This window comes from Puma concolor, chromosome C1 (genome assembly GCF_028749965.1).
Source record: "Puma concolor isolate L17-30 chromosome C1, mPumCon1.1.hap2, whole genome shotgun sequence".
NCBI lineage: Eukaryota > Metazoa > Chordata > Mammalia > Carnivora > Felidae > Puma > Puma concolor.
The window spans coordinates 185384457-185406132 of NC_141674.1; the positions used below are offsets into that span (position 1 = coordinate 185384457).

The window sequence follows — 21676 nt, forward strand, 5'->3', positions numbered from 1 at the left end:
TAAAAGCATATAGATCAGCTTAATGAGCCCCCTAGGATTCATCCACCAACTCCAACAATCTATCCATCAACTTATGGCCAATCCTGCCCCCATCATGTCCATTTTCTTACTCTTCTTTATTTGGAAGCAAATCGTACATGTATGTCATTTAATCTGTAAATATTTCGTATTTGTGAATTTTGCCTTTCAGGCATCCTAACACAGAACCTTGTACACATTGCATGACAAGATGATAAATTTTTTTAAATGTTTATTTATTTTTGAAAGAGAGAGAGAGAGAGAGCGCATAAATTGCGAAGTGACAGAGAGACAGGGAGACACAGAATCTGAAGGCTCCAGGCTCTGAGCTGTCAGCACAGACTCTGAAGTGGGTCTCGAACCCACAAATTGTGAGATCATGACCTGAGCTGAAATCGGATGCTTAACCAACTGAACCACCCAGGCACCCCAACAGACTCTTAATAAGATGATAAATTTTGAATAAATGAACGAGAATGGCCTGGGAAAGAGGAAGAAGTTCGACTCCCCAACCCACACCCAAGATCATATGTATTTTAAATATTTAATAGAATTTGTTAACCTTCAATTTCTCAGAGTAGAGGGGGAGGAGAGGCCAAGGCTTCCAGTTATTGGAAATCCTTTTGTGGTTGGAATATTTAAGGACTTCTTTACCTATTACAGGTAATTATCCTTCACTAGGAACCCTCCATGCTCCAAGAAGTGAAGGTACATGCCAAAGATCAGCAAAAAGCCATCCAACTTTATGGGTGCATCCTGAGGAATTATCTTAGCAGTAATCGGTGGTACATCCTAAAAGGCTGACTGTGATTATCTAATTCATTGGGGACCTGAAAATTCATAGGAAGGACTTCACCCAGCTACTTCTCTTTATTTTACATTTTCTATTACCTGTTTCCTAAGCCCTCCATATCTCCTTCAAACAGCCTCTACCCCCCTTTGTTTTCATTATTTTCCAAACAATGCTCATGTCCTCATGGGAGTTTTGCTCAGAGCATTGAATTAGGCACAGTACATTTGAGCCAAAGTGTGTGTGCTTGCTTTGGATGTATTACTCTCAAATGTGTAGGCAATGTAGTTTGTGTAACACCACGAATAAAACAAAAGCAAGAACAAAAAGGCAAAGTAAAAATCCCCCTTTGTATACACTAAAAGACTTGACAAGAATGTTCAGAGCAGCATTATTTATAATACTTAAAACTGCAAATAATTCAAATGTCCATTAACAGAATAGATAAATAGAATATTATACACTAATTAAAAAGAATAAACTAGGGGTGCGTGCCTGGGTGGCTCAGTTGTTTAAGCCTCTGACTTTGGCTCAGGTCACGATCTTGCTGTTTGTGGGTTTGAGCCCCGTCTCTGGCTCTGTGATGACAGCTCAGAGCCTGGAGCCTCCTTCGTATTCTGTGTGTCCCTTTCTCTCTGCCCTTCCCCTGCTTGTGTTCTGTCTTTCTCTCTCTCAAAAATAAAAAAAACAGTAAAAAAATAAAAAGAATAAACTATGGCTATCTGGAACAATATGGGTGATTTTTACCTATATAAAGTTAAGGGAAAGATTATTGTGTTGTTCTGTTTATAACCAGGCAAAGTGAATCTGTGGGATCAGAAGTCAGGATAGTGGTTAACTTTGTAGGGGGGATAGGGGATGACTGGAAGATTCTGGGGAAGATTCTGGGTACTGGAAGTGTCCTGTAACATGAACTGGGTGGTTGCCACACAAGTGTGTTCAATTTGTAAAATTTCATCAAGTTGTCTGTTTAAGATCTGTGTACCTCAGAGTATGTATATTATACTTCAGCAAAAGAATAAAAGAAGAAAAATCTTCTCTTTTGACTACTTAGGACTATCTAAAGTTTAAGCCAGTCATCTACCTGACCTTATAAGAAACAAGATTTGCCTCAGTAGTTTGATTGTTTCTTTTATAGAACAGAACTGGTAGATTGAGATTGAGAAAGAAGTGATAGATGCATGTTTTTATTGTACAAAACATCTGTTTCTCTGTTTCATGAGATAATCATCAATAAACTGTGAAACTGTGGTCAAGATGAACTGCTAGTCAGATATGCCAGTGTTGAGAGCTCTGCAGGCCTTATCAGTGTTATCTTACAACAGGCATAATTAATGGGTCATGTAAGGGAAAGTCTTGATTTAGTATTGGAGTATGTATTAGAATCCAGAAATACCTTAGTATGGCAAGAGAAATTCAGAATGAAGTTCAACATATATTTAATTGCAAGACAGTGCTTCGGGGTACCTGGGTGGCTCAGTTGGTAAGTGACTTCAGCTCAGGTCATGATCTTGTGGTTCATGAGTTGGAGCCCCGCGTCGGGCTCTGTGCTGACAGCTCAGAGCCTGGAGCCTGCTTCGGATTCTGTGTCTCCCACACTCTCTGCCCCTCTCCCCCTCTTTCAAAAATAAACATTAAAAAAATTAAAAAAGACAGTGCTTCAATATATGTAGCATTTAAATAGCATAAATAAAAGGAGCATTTTAACACAATAGAAATAAATCCAGAGTTGAGTGGATCAGGTGAATGTGGTTAAACATACCTTGCCTTTAAAAAAAAAAAGAGTAAAGCAAGCATGATACAATACTGATGTCATGTAAATAGTAAAACTTTTATATAGGTGATTATGCTTCCTTATATCAGACTGAATAGGGCTATTTTGGGGTACCAAGTGCAGAACTGATTCTAGACACGATTGTGCTTTTGGAAACATTTGACTCTGGTGCTTTCTTTCTCCTTTTCTTTTTCAGTACAGGATGGTATCCTGTCAACATATAAACTTTAAAGTCAGACTGCCTTTTAAATCTTGCTTCTATCTCAAGCTGTTTGACTTTGGGTAAATAACTTCTTTGACATTTAGTTTTCTCATCCCTAAAATGGGGACTCTACCTAACTGGGATATTTAATAGGCACATCCTATCTATCTTTACATCTCTGTATCACTTAGGATTTTGTTTGGCCACAGGATCAGAAAACTCAAAATAATTATAAAAACACAAGGATTAATTCCACCTAAAAGAAGCCCAGGGATAGGCAGTCCGGCACTGGTGTGTCTGCTCCCTGAAGTCACCAGCCATTTAGGCTCCATTTAAACTCTTTAATCTGCTATATTCAACATATAAGTTCCATTCTGAAGGTTATCTTATGACTCAGACGGCTGCTGGAGCTCTGTCCATCTTTCTCCTTATAGGCTGCAAGAACAAACTTGGAGCATGGGGCAGAAACAGTTCAATTTCCAGCTGAGTTAGCTCTCTTGCAGTTGTCCTAGAAGTCCTATAAATACTTCTTAAAATTTTTTTCTTTTATGTTTATTTGTTTTTGAGAGAGACAAAGCACATGTGAGGGAGGGACAGAGAGGGAGAGAGGCAGAATCCAAAGCAGGCTCCAGGCTCCAAGCTGTCAGCCCAGAGCCCGAGGTGGGGCTCGAACTCATGAATTGTGAGATCATGACCTAAGCCAAAACCAAGAGTTGGATGCTTAACTGACTGAGCCACCCAGGCACCCCTAGAAATCCTATAAATACTTCAACTTATTTCTTACTCTCCAGAATTTATTGTCCATCTTTCACTTAACAGTAGAAAGATGGTGGGAAATGTAGTTTTTTGACTGAAATGAAATTGGGGTTTGATTACTCATGAAGAAGTAGAAAGTGCATTTTGGATGGTGATTAGGGGGCCTCAGCTACAATGTTCACAATGGAACGCTCCTCCCCTCCTCTCCCTATCTTTGTAAATGATACCACTGTCCTCCAGATAGCTTAATCTGAGAATCTAGGATTAATTCAACTTATTCCCCATATCCCAATTATCACCAAGTCCCGCAGTTCTGAAATCTGAATCATCTCTCCATCTCCACCATAAAACCCACAATTCAAGTTACCATTATCTCTCATCTGAATTCTTTTTTAAAAAATATTTATTTATTTTGAGAGAGAGAGAAAGAGAGAGAGAGAGAGAGAGAGAGAAAGAGAGCGAGCACATGCTTACATGAATGGGGGAGGGGCAGAGAAAGGGAGAGAAGAGAGTCTGAAGCAGGCTCCACACTCAGAGTGGAGTCTGACACGGGGCTTGAAACCAAGAGTCAGACGCTTACCTGACTGAGGCATCCAGGCACCCCTCTCATCTGGATTCTTTCAGTTGTTTCCTGAATAGTCTTTTTGCTTTTTGTCTTGCCTCTCTGCAAAACATTGCCCACACAGTATGATTTTCTCAAAAAATAGGAGATCATATCATCCTCCTGCCTAAAGCCCTCTAAGAGCTTCCCATCCCAATAAAAATAAATGTCACCTTCTTACATTGTCCTACAAGTCCTGCTTTTCTATGCTCATTGTCTACCCCTAGCCCCCAGGTTCTCATATTCTGATCATAGTGGCCACCTTTCTATCCCTTGAATGTACCAAGTATGTGCTATCTCAGACTTCTGCCCCAGGACATTCTTCCCTATTTTTGTATGGCCAACCCCTTACCATAGTTTGCGTCTCAGCTCAGATAGCCCTCCCTCAAGTAGGCCTTCACTAACTACTCAGCTAAAGTAGTTCCTTTTAGCCCATGTTGAAGCATCCTCTGTCTTATTATCTAATTATATTAATTCTACCCTGCTCTGCTAGCTAGACAAAAAATATGGTCATATGCTGAATTGATCATGGTGTGGGGAAAGAAACATTCTCGTACACCATCTGTGGAGAGTGCACTGGTTAAAACCTGTTTGAAGAGCTATTTACAGTATCTGTTAGAACTTAAAACTATAGTTTCATGAGGGCAAATCAGTTCTGAGGATTAAATCCCTTAAAGTCAAATTCCTCAAACGGGTGTGTCCAAGTTTCCGGAATAAGACCTCAGGCTTAGTCTAGTGGATCTTCTTGGAATATCAATTTTATTTGAGGTATGGTGAGAAAGCAATATTTTTTCTATCAATAGAAATATAGACATATTAATAGTTTGAAGGCCTTCTAGGTCCCTGGGGGACTGAGCTCAATATCTTTGACAGGGGAAATTTGGTGGAGAGGTTCTAGAAACACTGCTTCAAGGTGTCACCTCTTGGGTGAATATTTGCATTCTAATAGATAATTCTTTAATTCATCATGAACTGTCTATTGAGGAACTGTGCCTACTGGGTCTAGCAGTAGGTGCTGGGCAATCAAAAGTCTTCCTTAACTGTACATTTCTATTTTCTCTTCCATTGGCAAAATGCTTTAACATACATTATTTTATCTAATTGGATTTTTACCTTGGCTAAGCTGACTGTAAGCATGGAAACTGCCTGCAGCCCACAAATAACTACTAAGCATGAACAGGATTAAACACTTCGAACAGTATTACATTGTAGAAAACTGAGATGTAAGTCCTGCTCCCAAATCAGACTCTTGAATGCTCATTTCCCTTCTCTATAGGGAATTTCTTAGGTATCTTTCCAGAGATATGTTAAGCACTCACATCCATGTCTTAGGGTATGATCTCCTCTCATTCTTTTTTTTTTTTCTCTCTCATTTTTTTTTCGTACACACATGAGAAGTATACAATACTATTCTGCTTTTTTTTTTTTAAAAAGTGTTTTGCATTTGAGTATAGTGTTCTATTGTATGAGGTACACCAAATAGTTAATTACTTCTCATGGATGGATATTTGGATTGTCTTCAGTATTTTGCTGCAATAATCAATTTCTCAGAAACATCCTTCACATGATGAACATTTTTTTTTTGCCTACATAAATAAGATAAATAATAAATAAGTTCCTAGGAGTAGAATTGCTCTGTAAAAGACTGTATGTTTTTAATTCCACTAAATAAAATTGCCCTTCAAAGAGGTTTTAACTGGTGTATTTCCCACTGATGGTATAGGAGAACAATTTTTTTTCCCCACACTGTGATTATTTTAATATATGACGAATTTTTAAAGTTTTATTAATAAGAAAGTGAGAAAAAAGTTTAATTTTACCTGCAATTCCTTAATTGACTGAGATTGAGCCTTTTTACTTAAATTATTTCAAACTGATTTGCATTGAATTTTTTCATAAACTATCTTTCTCTCCTCAATTTTCAGTTTTGAGTTCAACTCAATTTTCAGTTGAGTTGCTGGTCTTTTTTTTTTTTTTTTTTTTTAATAAGCCATAACATATATTAAGGATAGGAAATTAACACTTTTCTGTCACATAGGTTTTAACTATGGTGTTTATGAACAGCCATCTACTTTAAATTAGGTGAAAATGTGCTTCATTTGAAACATTACATATTTATGAACTGGCAGAATGTCACAGACTGAGAGCAAAAGATTCAGAAGAAAAGGTCAGGAGGTTGAGTCATGAATCTGGTGATTTCTAGCCTTACGACCTTGGACAATTACTTAATGCCAGGGAATCTCAGTTTCCTCAACTATAGAGTGGGGATGATCATAATCTTACTTAATCATAGAGTCATGAAGATTTGATCATGCAAATGAAAGTGTTCTATAAATGTACTCAGAAAATTTTAGCTTTTATTTCTGGTTTGATAACTGAGCTGTTTTGTACATTAGAATATATTTGGGACAGTGGGATTTCTGCCTATAGTTAAATTTTTTTTTTTTTGGAAAACAAAACTAATTATCATTATATCTCAGATATTTTTCTGCCTTTAGCTCATCTCATGATTCCTGTTGATTCAATAGTTAGGAAAGGCAATTTTTTTTTCTCTAGTCATGGGACTAGAATAATATGGTTTAATAATGCTAATGAGTAGTAAAGGATGATACTAATATTAAAAAGTGAAATAATTATGTTAAAATGGTAGAATTATCTCTTCTTTCCTTTTTTTAAAATCTTAGTAGAAAAAATCTGCTAAAATGCAGTTCCTTTATTTGTGGCTTTCATATAAAAATACAGTATTTTAAGGTTAGATATGTGTGGCAAGAATGTGTAGGATTAGAGCCTAAAAAGTTTTGATCTGGAAAGAACTGAGACATCATCTAGGCCAATGCCTGTTTTTACAGATGAGGAAGTCAGAAATTCTGAGAAGCAAATTAAGTAGCTTGAGTCATGTGGTCACTGCAGAACAAAAGGGGAGAACTCATTCTGTCTCCTCTCTTCCCGCTTTGAGACTTTTTCACTATCTTGTGATATTTTGGGTGCATAGGTTGTATGTCTCTGTGTGGTTTATGACAATAGCTGTACTTCTAAACTTGTCAAATGAGTAGCCATGTTTCTTGAACCTAAGGGGTAATAAGTTATAGTCATATTTTGCCTTTTTGGAGAGATTATTTTGAACTAGGTTAAAAAAAAGCTGGCTTTAAAAAATTCTTATATTTCAATTTATACTGAATTTTAATATTCTAGCAAGCCTCTGAAAGTTTTTTTTTCCTCTTTATTTTATGTTTTCATGTAGTAAGGACATTTAAGGAGAACCCAAATAGGAAATGTGTTCGAGTTATTAAGCTTTAATAATACATATCTTTCTGTTGATATTGTGCAAACGGAATATATGTTTAAAACACTTACAATTAATCCAAACTGTAATATCATTCTCATAATGACTAATACAATTATTTTATTTTTTTCTTTGTAAATCTTTGTTTTGCTTTTGCTTTGAGGTAAATGTTGAAATTAATGAAAAAAATACCAGATTGACATGTTCTTCCAGTTGTTGGAGGTGTGATTTTAATTCATGTTAGTTATTTTTCTTTAAATAATCTTCATTTCATGTAAAATATTAATTGAAATAAATTTTTTTGCAGGTTTTTCTTCTACTGGAAGAAAAAAGGCTGGAGGCATCCCTCCATCCTGCTTATTCACCCTTCTCATAGTAGAAGCAATTTGGTGATAGTAACTGAAAGTCATTGACATCAGCTAGCACATCCAGTTTTGGTATCATGCTGAATAGAGTAAAACATAGTATTTAACAAATTCATCTTGGACAGTGAACATTCTGAAAAGTGAGAAAGAGCCAACGGGGAAGTGAGATGGGGTTGGAAGCTGATTTTCACAACTGAAAAAATTGACAACAGATAGTTTCTTTATACTGAGACTAATTGATATTGTCAAAATTGTTTCTACTGGAAGGCATAGTTTTTATTAGAGAAGTGTTATATAATAAGATATTAAATATTTTTCTAAATTCCAGATAATAGGAGGAACACTGGGGAGAGCCAGTTGCTAAGGGCTACCCATTTCCTACTTTCCCCTTCTTAGAAACAACATTGCCAACCTTTGGATTGTTGCCAACCTTTGGATCATTGCCAACCTTTGGAAATCCCTGTCCTTGGAAGCTGAATAAGTGAAGCTATCATTTACAATAACAACATTCATTCCCTAAGCACTTAAAATGGGAATAGCTTTAAGAAATGTAAAAAAGTTACACATACTAATTGTAAAAAGTTCAAATGATAGATATAAAGAAGAGAATAATGTTTTCCATAATCCCACTCCTCAGAGATAACCACCGTTAACATTTTGGTATATATTCTTCCAGATCATTTAATATTAATGTTTATAATTTGCCTTTTTAGCTTTATATATCCTGGGCATCCTTCCAATCAATAAATAATCAGTATCATCATTTTTAATGAACACATAGCATTCCACTGCATGGTTGTACTATAATTAATTTAGGTAGTTTCCAAATGATGGAGCCTAAGGTTGTTTCAACTTCTTTTTTCCTAGTTTAAATAATGCTTCAGTAAATCAGCAAATAGGGAATACTTACTCTGCCAGACAATGTGCTGGATGTTAGGTATACAGGGATACATAGTACATATTCCCTCCATTCAAGGACTCAAAGGGGAAGCATGCATGGAAACATGTAATTGCTATACTTTTTAAGGTGGATAACAACAGAGCTGCCTATGGGGCCAGTGTGAGTACTAAGGATGGAGTGACCCTTTCTTTTTTTTTCCTATAATTGATTTTTTATAATTTATATCCAAGTTAGTTAGCACATGGTGCAATAATGATTTCTGGAGTAGATTCCTTCAGCTGTTACCCATTTAGCCTATCCTCCCCTCCCATAAACCCTCCAACAGCCCTAAGAGTCTCTTATGTTTTGTCCCCATCCCTGTTTTTATATTATTTTTGCTTCCCTTCCCTTATGTTCATCTGTTTTGTATCTTAAATTTCTCATATGAGTGAAGTCATATGACATTTGTCTTTCTCTGACTGACCAATTTTGCTTAGCATAATGCCTTCTAGTTCCATCCACATAGCTGCAAATGACAAGCATTCTTTTTGATTGCTGAGTAATACTCCATTGTATATATATACCACATCTTCTTTATCCATTCATCCATCGATGGACATTTGGGCTCTTTCCATACTTTGGCTATAAATATTGGGGTGCATGTGCCTCTTTGAAACAGCATACCTGTATTCCTTGGATAAATACCTCGTAGTGCAATTGCTGGGGTCATAGGGTAGTTCTATTTTTAATTTTTTGAGGAACCTCGTACTGTTTTCCAGAGTGGCTGCACCAGTTTGCATTCCCACCAGCAGCACAAAAGAGATCCTCTTTCTCCGCATCCTCATCCTCGCCAACATCTGTTGTTGCCTGAGTTGTTAATGTTAGCCATTCTGACAGGTGTGAGGTGGTATCTCATTGTGGTTTTGATTTGTTTTTCCTGGATGATGAGTGATGTTGAGCATGTTTTCATGTGTCAGTTGGCCATCTGGATGTCTTCTTTGGAGAAGTGTCTATTCATGTTTTTTGCCCATTTCTTCACCGGATTATTTGTTTTTGGGTGTTGAGTTTGATAAGTTCTCTATAGATTTTGGATACTAACCCTTTATCTGATATGTCGTTTGCAAGTATCTTCTCCCATTCCATCGGTTGCCTTTTAGTTTTGCTGATTGTTTACCTCACTGTGCAGAAACTTTTTATTTTGATGAGATCCCAATAATTCATTTTTGCTTCGGTTTCCCTGGCCTCTGGAGACGTGTTGAGTAAGAAGTTGCTGTAGCCAAGGTCAAAGAGGTTTTGCCTGCTTTCTCCTCAAGGATTTTGATGGCTTCTGGTCTTTCATCCACTTTGAGTTTATTTTTGTGTATGGTGTAAGAAAGTGGTCCAGGTTCATTTTTCTGCATGTCGCTGTCTGGTTTTCCCAGCACTACTTGCTAAAGAGACTGTCTTTATTCCATTGGGTATTCTTTCCTGCTTTGTCAAAGATTAGTTGGCCATATGTTTGTGGGTCCATTTTATCTTTATTCTGTTCCATTGATCTGAGTGTCTGTTTTTGTGCCATGGAGTGACCCTTTCTGCTTGAATGTATTAGGAGAAACTTGACCAAGCATGAGAGACGTAGGCTGACAGGATGGGCAGATGTTTCCTAAGAATTACCATAGAGAACTGGTTAAGATTGCTTCTTCCCAGTTTATCTTCTAGAGAATGTGATCCATAAGGTCAAGGGTGCAGCTCCAGGTGGTTCTGTTGCAAGCGGTCTCTTTACACATTGAGAAATAGTCACAGAGCATGTGAAGAGGCTGAGGTGGAATACCAAATTGGAAAGGGGGCTGCTGTCAGATGACAGAGGACCTTGGCTATAGAACTAAGGGCTTTAGACTCTTTGGTAGGTGATGGGAAATCATTGAAGGTTTTGAGTGTCATTACTAGAACTGTGTTTCAGGTAAACTAATCTTACAGAATATTATGGAAGTGTTTTCCCAGCTCCTTGTGTAGAGGTAATGAATACTTCTTGGTCTGCTGTGTGTGTGTGTGTGTGTGTGTGTGTGTGTGTGTGTGTTTATCAATAATAAGTCAGAACCAAATCCTGGCTGGGCAAGGATCTGTGTTTCTCAAACTTTAATGTGCCTCTGAATCACTTGGAAACTTGTTAAAATGTGGGTTCTTGATCAGTAGGTCAGGTGGGGGAAGTGCACTGAGATTCTAGTTTTCTTTCTTTCTTTCTTTCTTTCTTTCTTTCTTTCTTTCTTTCTCTTCTTTTTTTAAGTTTATTTATTTATTTTGAGACAGAGAGAGACAATGCAAGTGGTTGGGGGTTGGTGCAGAAAGAGAGGGAGACAGAGAACCCCAAGCAGTCTCGCACTGTCAGTGCAGAGCTGGATGTGGGGCTCGAACCCATGAACCATGAGATCATGACCTGAACTGAAACCAAGAGTCAGATGCTTAACCTCCTGAGCCACCCAGGGGCCCTGAGATTCTGCTTTTCTAACAAGCTCCCAGCTGACGTTGATGGCTATGATCTGTGGACTATATTAGCATAGAAGATGTGTTCATAGAGGGTTTTTAATCAAGTGAGGATTTCCATTTTAGTCTTTGCATGTGAATGTAACCCTCTGATATTAGGGCTTCAATACATTCATTTTGCAATCTGTCATGGTAATAGCTCCAACAGTTATATTTCAGTTGAACCTCTTTATCAATGCAAATAACTTCCTGTTTACTCATGATTTACTATGTGAAAGCTTTGTAGAGCCAATCAATATATGTATTTAACTCAGTCAATTTTTGAGATAAATCTTAAGCCTGTCAAATAACTGGAAAATACTACTGGGTTTTCACAGAGCCAGTGGTTTGAAGTTGGTTAATTGTGTTGATTCACAAAGCCTTTGTTGCTTTTTTTTTTTTTTAATTTTTTAAATGTTTATTTTTGAGAGAGAGAGAGAGAGAGAGAGAGTGCAAACAAGGGAGCAGCAGAGAAAGAGAGGGAGACACAGAATCCAAAGCAGGCTCCAGGCTCTCAGGTGTCAGTACAGAGCCTGATGTGGGGCTTGGACTCACAAACCATGAAATCATGGCCTAAACTGAAGTTGATGCTTAATGGACTGAGCCACCCAGAGGCCCCCCCCCCCCCCGCCTTTTTAAAAAAAGTTTATTTATTTATTTTGAGAGAGAGAGAGCAAGGAGGGGAGGGGCAGAGAAGAGAGGGAGAGAGAGAGAATCCCAAGTTGGCTCTGCATTGTGGAGCCTGATGCAAGTCTTGAACTCACTAACTGTTAAGATCATGACCTTAGCCGAAACCCACAGTTGGATGCTCAATCAACTGAGCCACCCAGGCACTGCTTATTTCTTGATAGTTTCCTTAATCAAATTCAACCAACAGATGAATTAAAGAGTAGGATTTAGAATATCTGTAACTTTAGAGTATGTCTTTTGTTTGCCTTGACTACACTTACCCTGTCTGTCATTGGATTTGAATGCCTTCTGGTGTGTGGATTCTGTGTTGGCTAGAGAGGTAGCATAAACATCTTCTAGGGAAGAGCAATTAAAAAATTTAGTAAGTAGTATCTTGTTTACTGTTGTTCAGTAAAGTCAGTGCCACAGTATATTTGCTGTAGGATTTGCAGGTAGGGGAGGTGGCAACTAAATTTACACAAGAATCACACTTTTACATTCATGTAGCACTTTTGAGTTTATTCAGAGTCAAGTCCTTCATTTGATTCCTGTAACAATCATGTGTGATGGGCAGGGCAGGCCTCATAGTACCCGTTTTACAAATGTGAGAAGACGGGCTCAGAGAGGTGAAATGATTTGCCCAAGGTCAAAAGCAAGCCATTGCCAATGCCTGGTTTAGAGTTCCATGTATTATCCATCTCAGCATGCAAAACACAAACTCAAAGTTAGATGCTTAAATGCTGTAGGTTAGCTGGGCTTGAAGTAGCTACTTACTACTGACATTGTATGTGTTAAACACATGTTCAACTTGCAGGAACAAAAAGCTTGACTTAAAGTGGCTTGAACAAATAAGGGTTCAATGTTTTCATATAACAAGAAGCCTGGAGGTAGGCAGTTACTGGTGCTGGTTCTGCTCTTCAATGATTCAGACTCTTTCTGACTTTTTGCTCTGCTGTTCCTGTATTTATTGACTTTTGTTCTCATGCTTAGCACGTGGTTGCAAGATGGCTCTTCTAGCTTTGGGTAGAAAGTGGATGGAGTGTGTGCAGTGGGTGTGTGTGTTGGTGGGTGGATGCTAGTTTCATCTATTCCTCTTTTCAGGAAAAATAAGTTGCCCAGAAATTCTACTTAAAAAACTTCTGTTTAAGTTGGCTAGAGAGTTGGCCCATGTCCCTGAGTCCCCTATACCCTCTTCCACCTTGCAACGAGGCAGGAAAAAATCAATGTTTAGCCTTGTCAACCTTAAGAGTAGAGACAGACAAAGGGGAAAGGTAGTCTGCAATGGGTTTTGAATGAGTCAACCTACAGTGTCTGTCACAGTCTTACTGTAATTCCATTTGGAACAAAGAGCATTGAGTGAACATCCCTATACATTCCTGTGACTGCATGAATTTTGTGATGTTTGTTTCTGAGTGCTAGGCAGCTTTTTCCTGATCATCTCCTGAGAAAGTCAAATTTAAATAACACCCATTTCATCTTTTTTGGTGTAATTACTTTGAGTGCGGGTGTTGGTTGGAGGTTGGGTTGTTTGTTTCTGCTTAGCATTTCTTTGCTAGCGTATCTATTTCATGAATTATTTGTGAGTTACACATCTACTTTATCATCCTTTGTCAACATTCATTTTCTGCATGCTTGTAAATTAATAAAGAAGAGGAATCAACATGTGTTTCTCATCTCTAAGAATGGTTATATAGGATCTGTAGGACTTGCATTAGGTTGCTTGCTTAGACGAAGTGTAGGCCTGTTGAAGAAGATACCTTAAATTGCAGCAAAGTGATAGATAGCACTTATTACTTTTTCCAGTTTAGTGGAGTAGAAAGAGAAAATTTGGAGTCAGACGGACTAGTGTTATAGTCCCGGATCACCTCTGGAACCAGTCCCCTCAGTGAGGGTAACACTGCTCACTCAGAGCTATGGGGATTCATGATGTGACCAATATGATTGGCAGCACTGTGGGGCTGGGTTAGAGAAGGTGTTTGTTGTGTTTTAGGTCCCCTTTGTCTTTCTAGTTCCTTGGGTCCCCTATAATACCCTGGCTTGTTAAACTTGGAAGCAGTTTATCTATTTCCCTTGATAAAAAGGTTTAGTGTTTGTTTCTTACAGAAAGGGGAAGTAATTAAAAAATTTTGGCCCAGTGGACTTCCCTTCTGATTCAATATGCAACCATCATATCTAATGAAAGAACAGCAAGTACCCAATTAAATATCACAGAGTTATCACGTTGAAGAAAAGATATTCTGTAGCCAGGATAAAAGTGCCCTCAAAATGGAATCCATGCCCTCTTTCCCTATTCTTCTTTCTCTTCATCCTGCCCTTCCTTTATAAGCTATCTTGAGTCAGAGAAAGGAAAAAGTGCCATTCTAAGATGCTTTTGAAAAGAAACCGCTAATTTGGACGTCTGAATCTGAAGAGAGAATATAGGTAAATCAAAGATCATTTTAATTTTTCTTTTTGTTGTATATTTTTCATACATGTGTCACCAAATTTTCATATACAGAAATTCATCTAATTCTTGGGGCATTAGGGTGCCTCAGTTGGTTGAACATCTGACTCTTGATTTCAGCGCAGGTCATGATCCCCGGGTCATGGGTTGTAGCCCCATGTTGGGCTCTGCAATGTGTGGAGCCTGCTTAAGATTCTCTCTCTCTGTCTCTCTTTCTCCCTCTGCCCCTCCCCCCCACTCTTTCTTTCTTTCTAAAATTAAAAAAAAAAGAAATTCATCTAATTCTTAGTGAAGTCTACTTTCTGACACAGTGGTTTTATGATATTTATAAAACAGGTTATAAAATGTAATTAAATTCTGCCATCCCTTTGATTTGTTAGTTCTGATGAGCATTTCAAAAAACTGCATTATATTTGAACAGTGTAGTTTGAAAACATTTTTTTTACACAACTTTGGTAAACAACCAGTAAGCACTTCAGTAATAAGTTGGATCACACCATACAAAGGTTGTTTGTATTTGGTAGAATCAAAGTGTGAGACTTTGTAATTTAGTGTCATAGAACAACCATGAGAATGACATGTGAAATATAAGCAGTGAGTGAGAAGGCATGAGGGAAAATGAAACACACCAGTGAGTCCTAAGGTGTGGCAGCTTAAAGCTAGTTGGGACCATATCCTGCAATTCCTATTGACTTGGTCATTTTTTGGTGACACTGCCACAAATAACAAAGTATTTTTTTTTCAGTAATTGCTGTCCTTATTCAAGGATTATATATCCTCCTTTGTTTTACAGGCCAAAATGAATTTTTGAAATGGCTAGCTGAGATTAGAATGATAAATTTGAGGAACAGAACAAATCAAAATAGGTCTCAAAAAAATGGAACCTATGACTTTGACCTAGTTGTCTCAGGCTTTCACTGAATGAAATGAGGCAGATTATAAACTGTACACTGTTTAGTGGAGGCATTTGTATTCTGCTCACAATCTGAGTTTTAAATTGTTGACAGAGATTATTTTATGTGGTGTTCAAATATACACTAAAATGAACCCAAGTGTAATATACACTTTAAAACTGTTAATCAGATTAAAAAACCCCTTTATTATGGGACATGTAGGATATATGCAAAAATAAGTAGAATAGCATAAATAAAGCATAAAGTGAACCATGTAGAGAACACTTCCTGTACCCACTCCCCATTTTAAACAATTTACAGCCAATTCACGCCATATCTTGTTTCATCTATTCCTCCTTCCCCTCCTCCCCTTTTTTCGATCCATATTATTTTGACGCAAATCATATAATTTTATCCATGAATATTTCAGTATGTGACTCTGATAGATAAAGACTATTCCCAATATTAAACAGTTTAAAATGGCTTTTTTATATGGTAGAAGTGTAAAACATGAGAATGATACTTGGGAATGCAAGCTGGTGCAGCCACTCTGGAAAACAGTATGGAGGTTCCTCCAAAAACTAAAATAGAACTACCCTACGACCCACCAATTGCACTACTAGGTATTTATCCAAGGCATACAGGTGTGCTGTTTCACAGGGACACATGCACCCCAACGTTTATAGCAGCACTATCAACAATAGCCAAAGTATGGAAAGGAAAGAGCCCAAATGGCCATCAATGGATGAATGGATAAAGAAGATGTGATACACACACACACACACACACACACACACACACACACACACACCGGAGTATTACTTGACAATCAAAATGAATGAAATCTTGCCATTTGCAACTACGTGGATGGAACTGGAGGATCTAAGTGAAATTAGTCAGAGAAAGACAAAAATTATATGACTTTGCTCATATGAGGACTTTAAGAGACAAAACAGATGAATGTAAGGGAGGGAAACAAAAATAATATAAAAACCGGGAGGGGGACAAAACAGAAGAGACTCATAAATATGGAGAACAAACTGAGGGTTACAGGAGGGGTTGTGGAAGGGGAGGATGGGCTAAATGGGTAAGGGCATTAAGGAATATACTCCTGAAATCGTTTCACTATATGCTAACTAATTTGGATGTAAATTTTAAAAAATAAAAAATAAAATAAAAAAAAAACCCATGAGAATGATACTTAGCATCAAGCTTATTAAATTTCATGTCCACATGTTTTTCACACATCTATGTCCAAGCTTATTTTCTGCAAACCACCACTTTTGCTGCTTAATATTTGGTGGTCGTTGTATAGATGTAATTTAGTTAAAATGTTAAAACAGCTTTGAATTTTTTTCCTTTCATTGGTGACTTTTTTTCCAGATGGAAATTTTTGTCTCCGCTGAGTAGTTGATCTTGTTTTACATGGAAATATTATCTCTGAGGATGGTTCTACATGACCTCTGATGACTCCCCATCAGTGCTCTTCTGTCTTGAAACCACCCCCGTGTATTTGAGAGCAGCTGGAAAGAAGATAAAAATCCCTAAATTTAAGGTTTGGGATTTAACACAGTTATGCCATTTTTATTTGGAAACTGTATATTGCTTTTAATACTTTCTGATCAAACTATGATGAATAGTTGATCATTTTCATAACACTTTTGGAAACAGGATTATGATGCTCTTGTTTTTGGCTAATTGTCTTATGTGCAGTATGTAGCTGTGTTGGATTAGAGGATTTGATTTGACATGTATTGATTTGCAGATGAACATGTAAGGACATACATCATAATGAAGTTTTATTTTTGTAGAGAAGAATGGCGGTGCTGTTGTGAGTTTGTGGTTCAGATTGTGGTTTCTGGTGTCTAATTGCCCAGAGTTTGAGTACCTGCTCCACCAACTAACAGCCATGTGGTCTTGCCTCAGTCACACAACTTCTTGAAGCCTTAGTTTCCTAATCTGTAATATGGAGATAATAAAAATACTTACCTCCTATATTTTTCTTTTTTTGCATATGGGTTGAATGAGATAAAAAGAAACAAAAATATCATTAATTTTGGCTTAAATTCAATTGAGATATATATTTGTTTCTGAAATACTTTTTTTAAAAATACTGTGATTACTTGTTGAAAGACCTAAAACTTGAGGATTATTGGTTTCTGGATGTCAGGTGAATGTGTATTATGAGTTTAAAAGTAGTAAGAGGCAAACTTGTTACTCTGAGGTTTGCTAGCTACTGAATATTTTCTATGAGAAGTTCCATACACTTCAGATCTTTAGTTCCTTCAGTTCTGGTGCTGCATATACAATGTTGCCTTCCAAAACATGTCATGGGAGTTGAAGCTGATCTTTGCCATCTTGGAAGTGGCCCTAGTTTGCCTTAAAACTTGTTTAGATTCACTTAAGAACCTCTTACACATGTTTATATTTTTGGTTTGTGCCTTATGTTCTAGCAATGAGTTCAACAGGTTTACCATCTCTGCGGAGCAGTCAGGCACTTTAGCTGAAAAAGCTTCTATCCACTGTGAGGAGATACAGTTTAGCGGCAGTGTTCTGGCATTTGCTCCCTTGGAAATAGGCCTTGCTGGGTTCTTTCTACCCCACAGGGATTGATATCCTACTCTGAATCCCAAGCCTATGATAAGTAGAATTTCTGTTCTTGGCTGGCTTGTGGGTCTGTGGGACCTTTAGCCTTCACTTTGCCATGGGCTAGGTTACCAGGCTCAAGGGCCTCAATAGGTCAGAGAACTGTAGACACACTGAAACCAGGAAGCAACACTGAAATAGAAATTGGAGAGATGTCTACCTGCTGCTTGGAGTTGCCAGATCCCATTCTTGGGCCCTGTGAACTTATAGTTCGTCACTCTCTAAGTATACTTTGTTTTATTTTTGTCAGGTTGGCATTTCACACCCCAGAGATGCTTACTGTGTCATTTGCAAAATTTGAAACATCAGATTACTCAGTCTCTTCTAGTCCATTTATAAAATGTACAGCGAGGCTGGTCTTGGCATCACTCCGAGAACCCTCATGTTTTTCCCTTCTTCCATCTGAGAAGTACCTGTTTGTCCCTAACATTGTGCTCTCATCCTGCTTCATGTTCCTAGTAGAACACTTCCCATATATCTATAATTTATTAAAATAAGGTGTGTGTGTGTGTGTGTGTGTGTGTGTGTGTGTGTGTGTTTCCTTGCTCTATATTCAAACATCCTGGGCTTAAATCTGAGCTCTGGCACTTATAAATTGGTCACATTTACCCCTCTCAGCCTCTGTTTCCTCAACTGTAACAGAAGGATAACAATAGTACCTACTTCATGACATTGTACATACTGTTTAGCACAGTGCCTGTCATCCCTTGTGGACTCACAAAAATATTACAAGTTTTATTCTAGTCATCCCCACACCAACATATCCTTTCTTTTACCAAAATAACACAGCATGTTTCTGTCTCCTTTTGGTCACTTTCCTATTTGCCCTTCAGTATTTATTGAGTGTATAGTGCATAGCACAGGTATTTTCTAGGCACTGAGAATAATGTTGAGCAAAACAGAGTCTCCACTGAAATCAAGATTTGGCTTCTACTACTTTGGTAAAATTGCATCAATAAACATCTCCAGTGAACTTTTTTTTTTTTTTTTTTTTTTTTTTTTTTTGCCAAATCTACAGGATTCTTTGGTCTTGCTTTTATTTGATGTGTTCTAATATTTAAAACTGTTAATTATTCCCTTTAAAAAATTCTCTCTTCCCTTGAATGTGTTGATACCCTATTTTCTTTTGAGTCTCTTCCTAATTTTCTGACTCTTCTCTTTGACCCTGTACCTAATTTCTTCAACTGCTCTTTAAATTATTCCCTTGTTTTCTGTTCCCGATTTATTTTCTTCTCTCTTTCTCTTCTCAGAGATTATGAACTGATGTCCTACTCACAAATCCAGTATGCTTTTGTGTTTCTTGGCCTGAACAGAATTTCAAAAGCATTTTTAATGAGTTGTTAACTTACAAAAATTGAGAGATTTCATATAACAATTTGAATTTTGAAAAATTTAAATTCACTTGCTTTTGAAGAAAGCACATCTCACCCCCCCACCATAGCTTCTAGTACTAATTACATGTTATGAGACCAACATATTTTTCCTTATACTTGATGTTCTGTAGCCATCACAGACTTAATCTGTTCAAAATTGAACTCATTATATATTTTATTTTGTCTTTTCTAGTGTAGTTAATAGAGTGCTAACTACTGAGGCATTCAAGCCAGAACCTGATGAGTGAGAAGTCTATGGTAGGACCTACATCACCTAACTTGGATGTCCTTCCCACTATACTTTGCTATCATGGCTTCCCTGGTTCTTCTCATGAACTCTATCCACTATGTTGCACCATGGGATTCATACTGGTAGATCTCTAGCTCCCTGACATGCTTCTTATTTTAAATGTGATTTATGTGTCCTGGTTATCACATTAGTAATTTTAGCCTTCATTTGATTCCTTTAAGAATTATTTATTATTTCAACAAATATTTATTGAGTGCCTAATAAACAACCCAGGTACTTTTTCTAGGCACCAGGGATAGCATATTGAACAAAACAGATCCTCTACTTTATTTATTTTTTTTTTTAATTTTTTTTTTCAACGTTTATTTATTTTTGGGACAGAGAGAGACAGAGCATGAACGGGGGAGGGGCAGAGAGAGAGGGAGACACAGAATCGGAAACAGGCTCCAGGCTCTGAGCCATCAGCCCAGAGCCTGACGCGGGGCTCGAACTCACGGACCGCAAGATCGTGACCTGGCTGAAGTCAGACGCTTAACCGACTGCGCCACCCAGGCGCCCCATAGATCCTCTACTTTAATGGAGCTTACATTCTGGAGGAAAAAGACAATACATAAATAAGTATAAAGTTAGTAGTGATAAGTATGATGAAGAATTCTTAGAAATTTATCTAGTAATTTATATACATTTAGGTCGTCATTTTATTTACTTTGACAAGAGTAAGAACAGGACTTTGGAGGAACTGAATTATTATCTCACAAAGTCATAAGTCACATCTAGGATGGTCTAAATCCAGGATCTGGTTTTGTCCATCTGGAACTACCTGAATGCCTGATAGTACTCAGCAATAACTAATTTTTGAGCATAGTGTAGTTTAGGTTATTTTTCATGTCATATGACCATTTCTACTGGGAAAGTCATTTAAAAAATAGTTGACTTAAAAACTGAGAACAAACTGAGGGTTGATGGAGGGTGGGAGGGAGGGGAGGGTGGGTGATGGGTGTTGAGGAGGGCACCTTTTGGGATGAGCACTGGTGTTGTATGGAAACCAATTTGACAATAAATTTCATATTAAAAAAATAAAATAAAAAATAGTTGAAAGCTTATGAACCTTAATTAAGTGAAATCTTTAGCTGGTGTAATCTGATGAGCTGTATTTTCCTGATTATTGCTATTCCTTGACAGACCAAGCAAGCTTCTGCCTCAGGCTCTTGGCACTTAAGTACTTACTCCCAAGAATGTTCTTTTTTTTTTTTTTTTTTTTTAATTTATTTACTTTTGAGAGAGAGAGAGAGAGAGAGAGAGAGAGAGAGAGAGAACACAAGTATGGGAGGGGCAGAGAGAAAGGGGGGGCAGAGGATCTGAAGCAGGCTTTGCACTGACAGTCTTGAACTCATGAACTGTGAGATCATGACCCAAGCCAAAGGCAGATGCTTAACCTTCCAGGAGCCCCTATACCAGGAGTGTTCTTCTAGGTTTTTGTAAGGTTTGCTTCCCACTTTACTCTTTATCATGCTGCCAAAACTAGCCCTTTCTAATTTCTTACCCTGCTTCATTTTTCTTTATGGCACCAAACACTTCCTGATATACATGTCTGTTATCTGTATCCCCCACTAAAATGTAAGCTTACTGAGAGCAAAAATTGTGTTTTGATCATTGCCATATTTCTCACACCTAGAGTAGTGAATGGCATATAGTAAGTGGTCAATACATATGCACTAAGTGAATAAATAAATGCAAAAGAGTTTGCTGACTTTGCAGAGGAAATGTTTTAGAATGTAGTAAGTAGGACAGATTAAATTATAAGTTTAAGTGAAATATAGCTAAAGATCAAGACTGCTTTCATAAGAAGAGTAAGGCAAATACTGATTAACATGAAATGGAATGGACCCCTGGAGGAAATGAAGTAAATCTTATTTGGAGAAATTTAAAAAAATGAGAAAAAGGAATGGTCTGGCAATTTAGTGTTATTCATATGAATACATTGTCCAAGAGTACAAATATTCAGAAATATTTTAGTGCACAAGATGCTGTGGCTCTCATGAGTATGTGCAAGAACAAACAGTCCTTGAACTTTGGGATCATTGTCTGACTTAGCTTTGATACGAAATCTCTGAAGAATCTGGGCAAGATAAATTGAGCAATTGGTGTCTCATTTCAGTTTTTATTACTACCTCTTAGTCTTCTGTGCTCTTATTGGTAAGTTTTTATGTCTCACCAAACTAATATTTATTGGT

At 37.4% G+C, this 21676-nt stretch overlaps 1 protein-coding gene across 3 annotated transcripts in view; it reads left to right on the forward strand.

Annotated features, from left to right (window-relative positions):
• PLCL1 (phospholipase C like 1 (inactive)) overlaps positions 1 to 21676 on the forward strand; it is a 337835-nt gene that overhangs the window by 78024 nt on the left and 238135 nt on the right. Inside the window, exon 2 of one of the 3 annotated variants that reach the window (XM_086719221.1) lies at positions 16557 to 16728. The exons of the other annotated variants lie outside the window; for them this stretch is intronic. Within the exon in view, the coding sequence (XP_086575347.1) occupies positions 16630 to 16728 (99 nt within the window). The 5' untranslated portion in view covers positions 16557 to 16629. The remainder of the gene's footprint in view (positions 1 to 16556; positions 16729 to 21676) is intronic. 3 annotated transcript variants of the gene reach the window in all.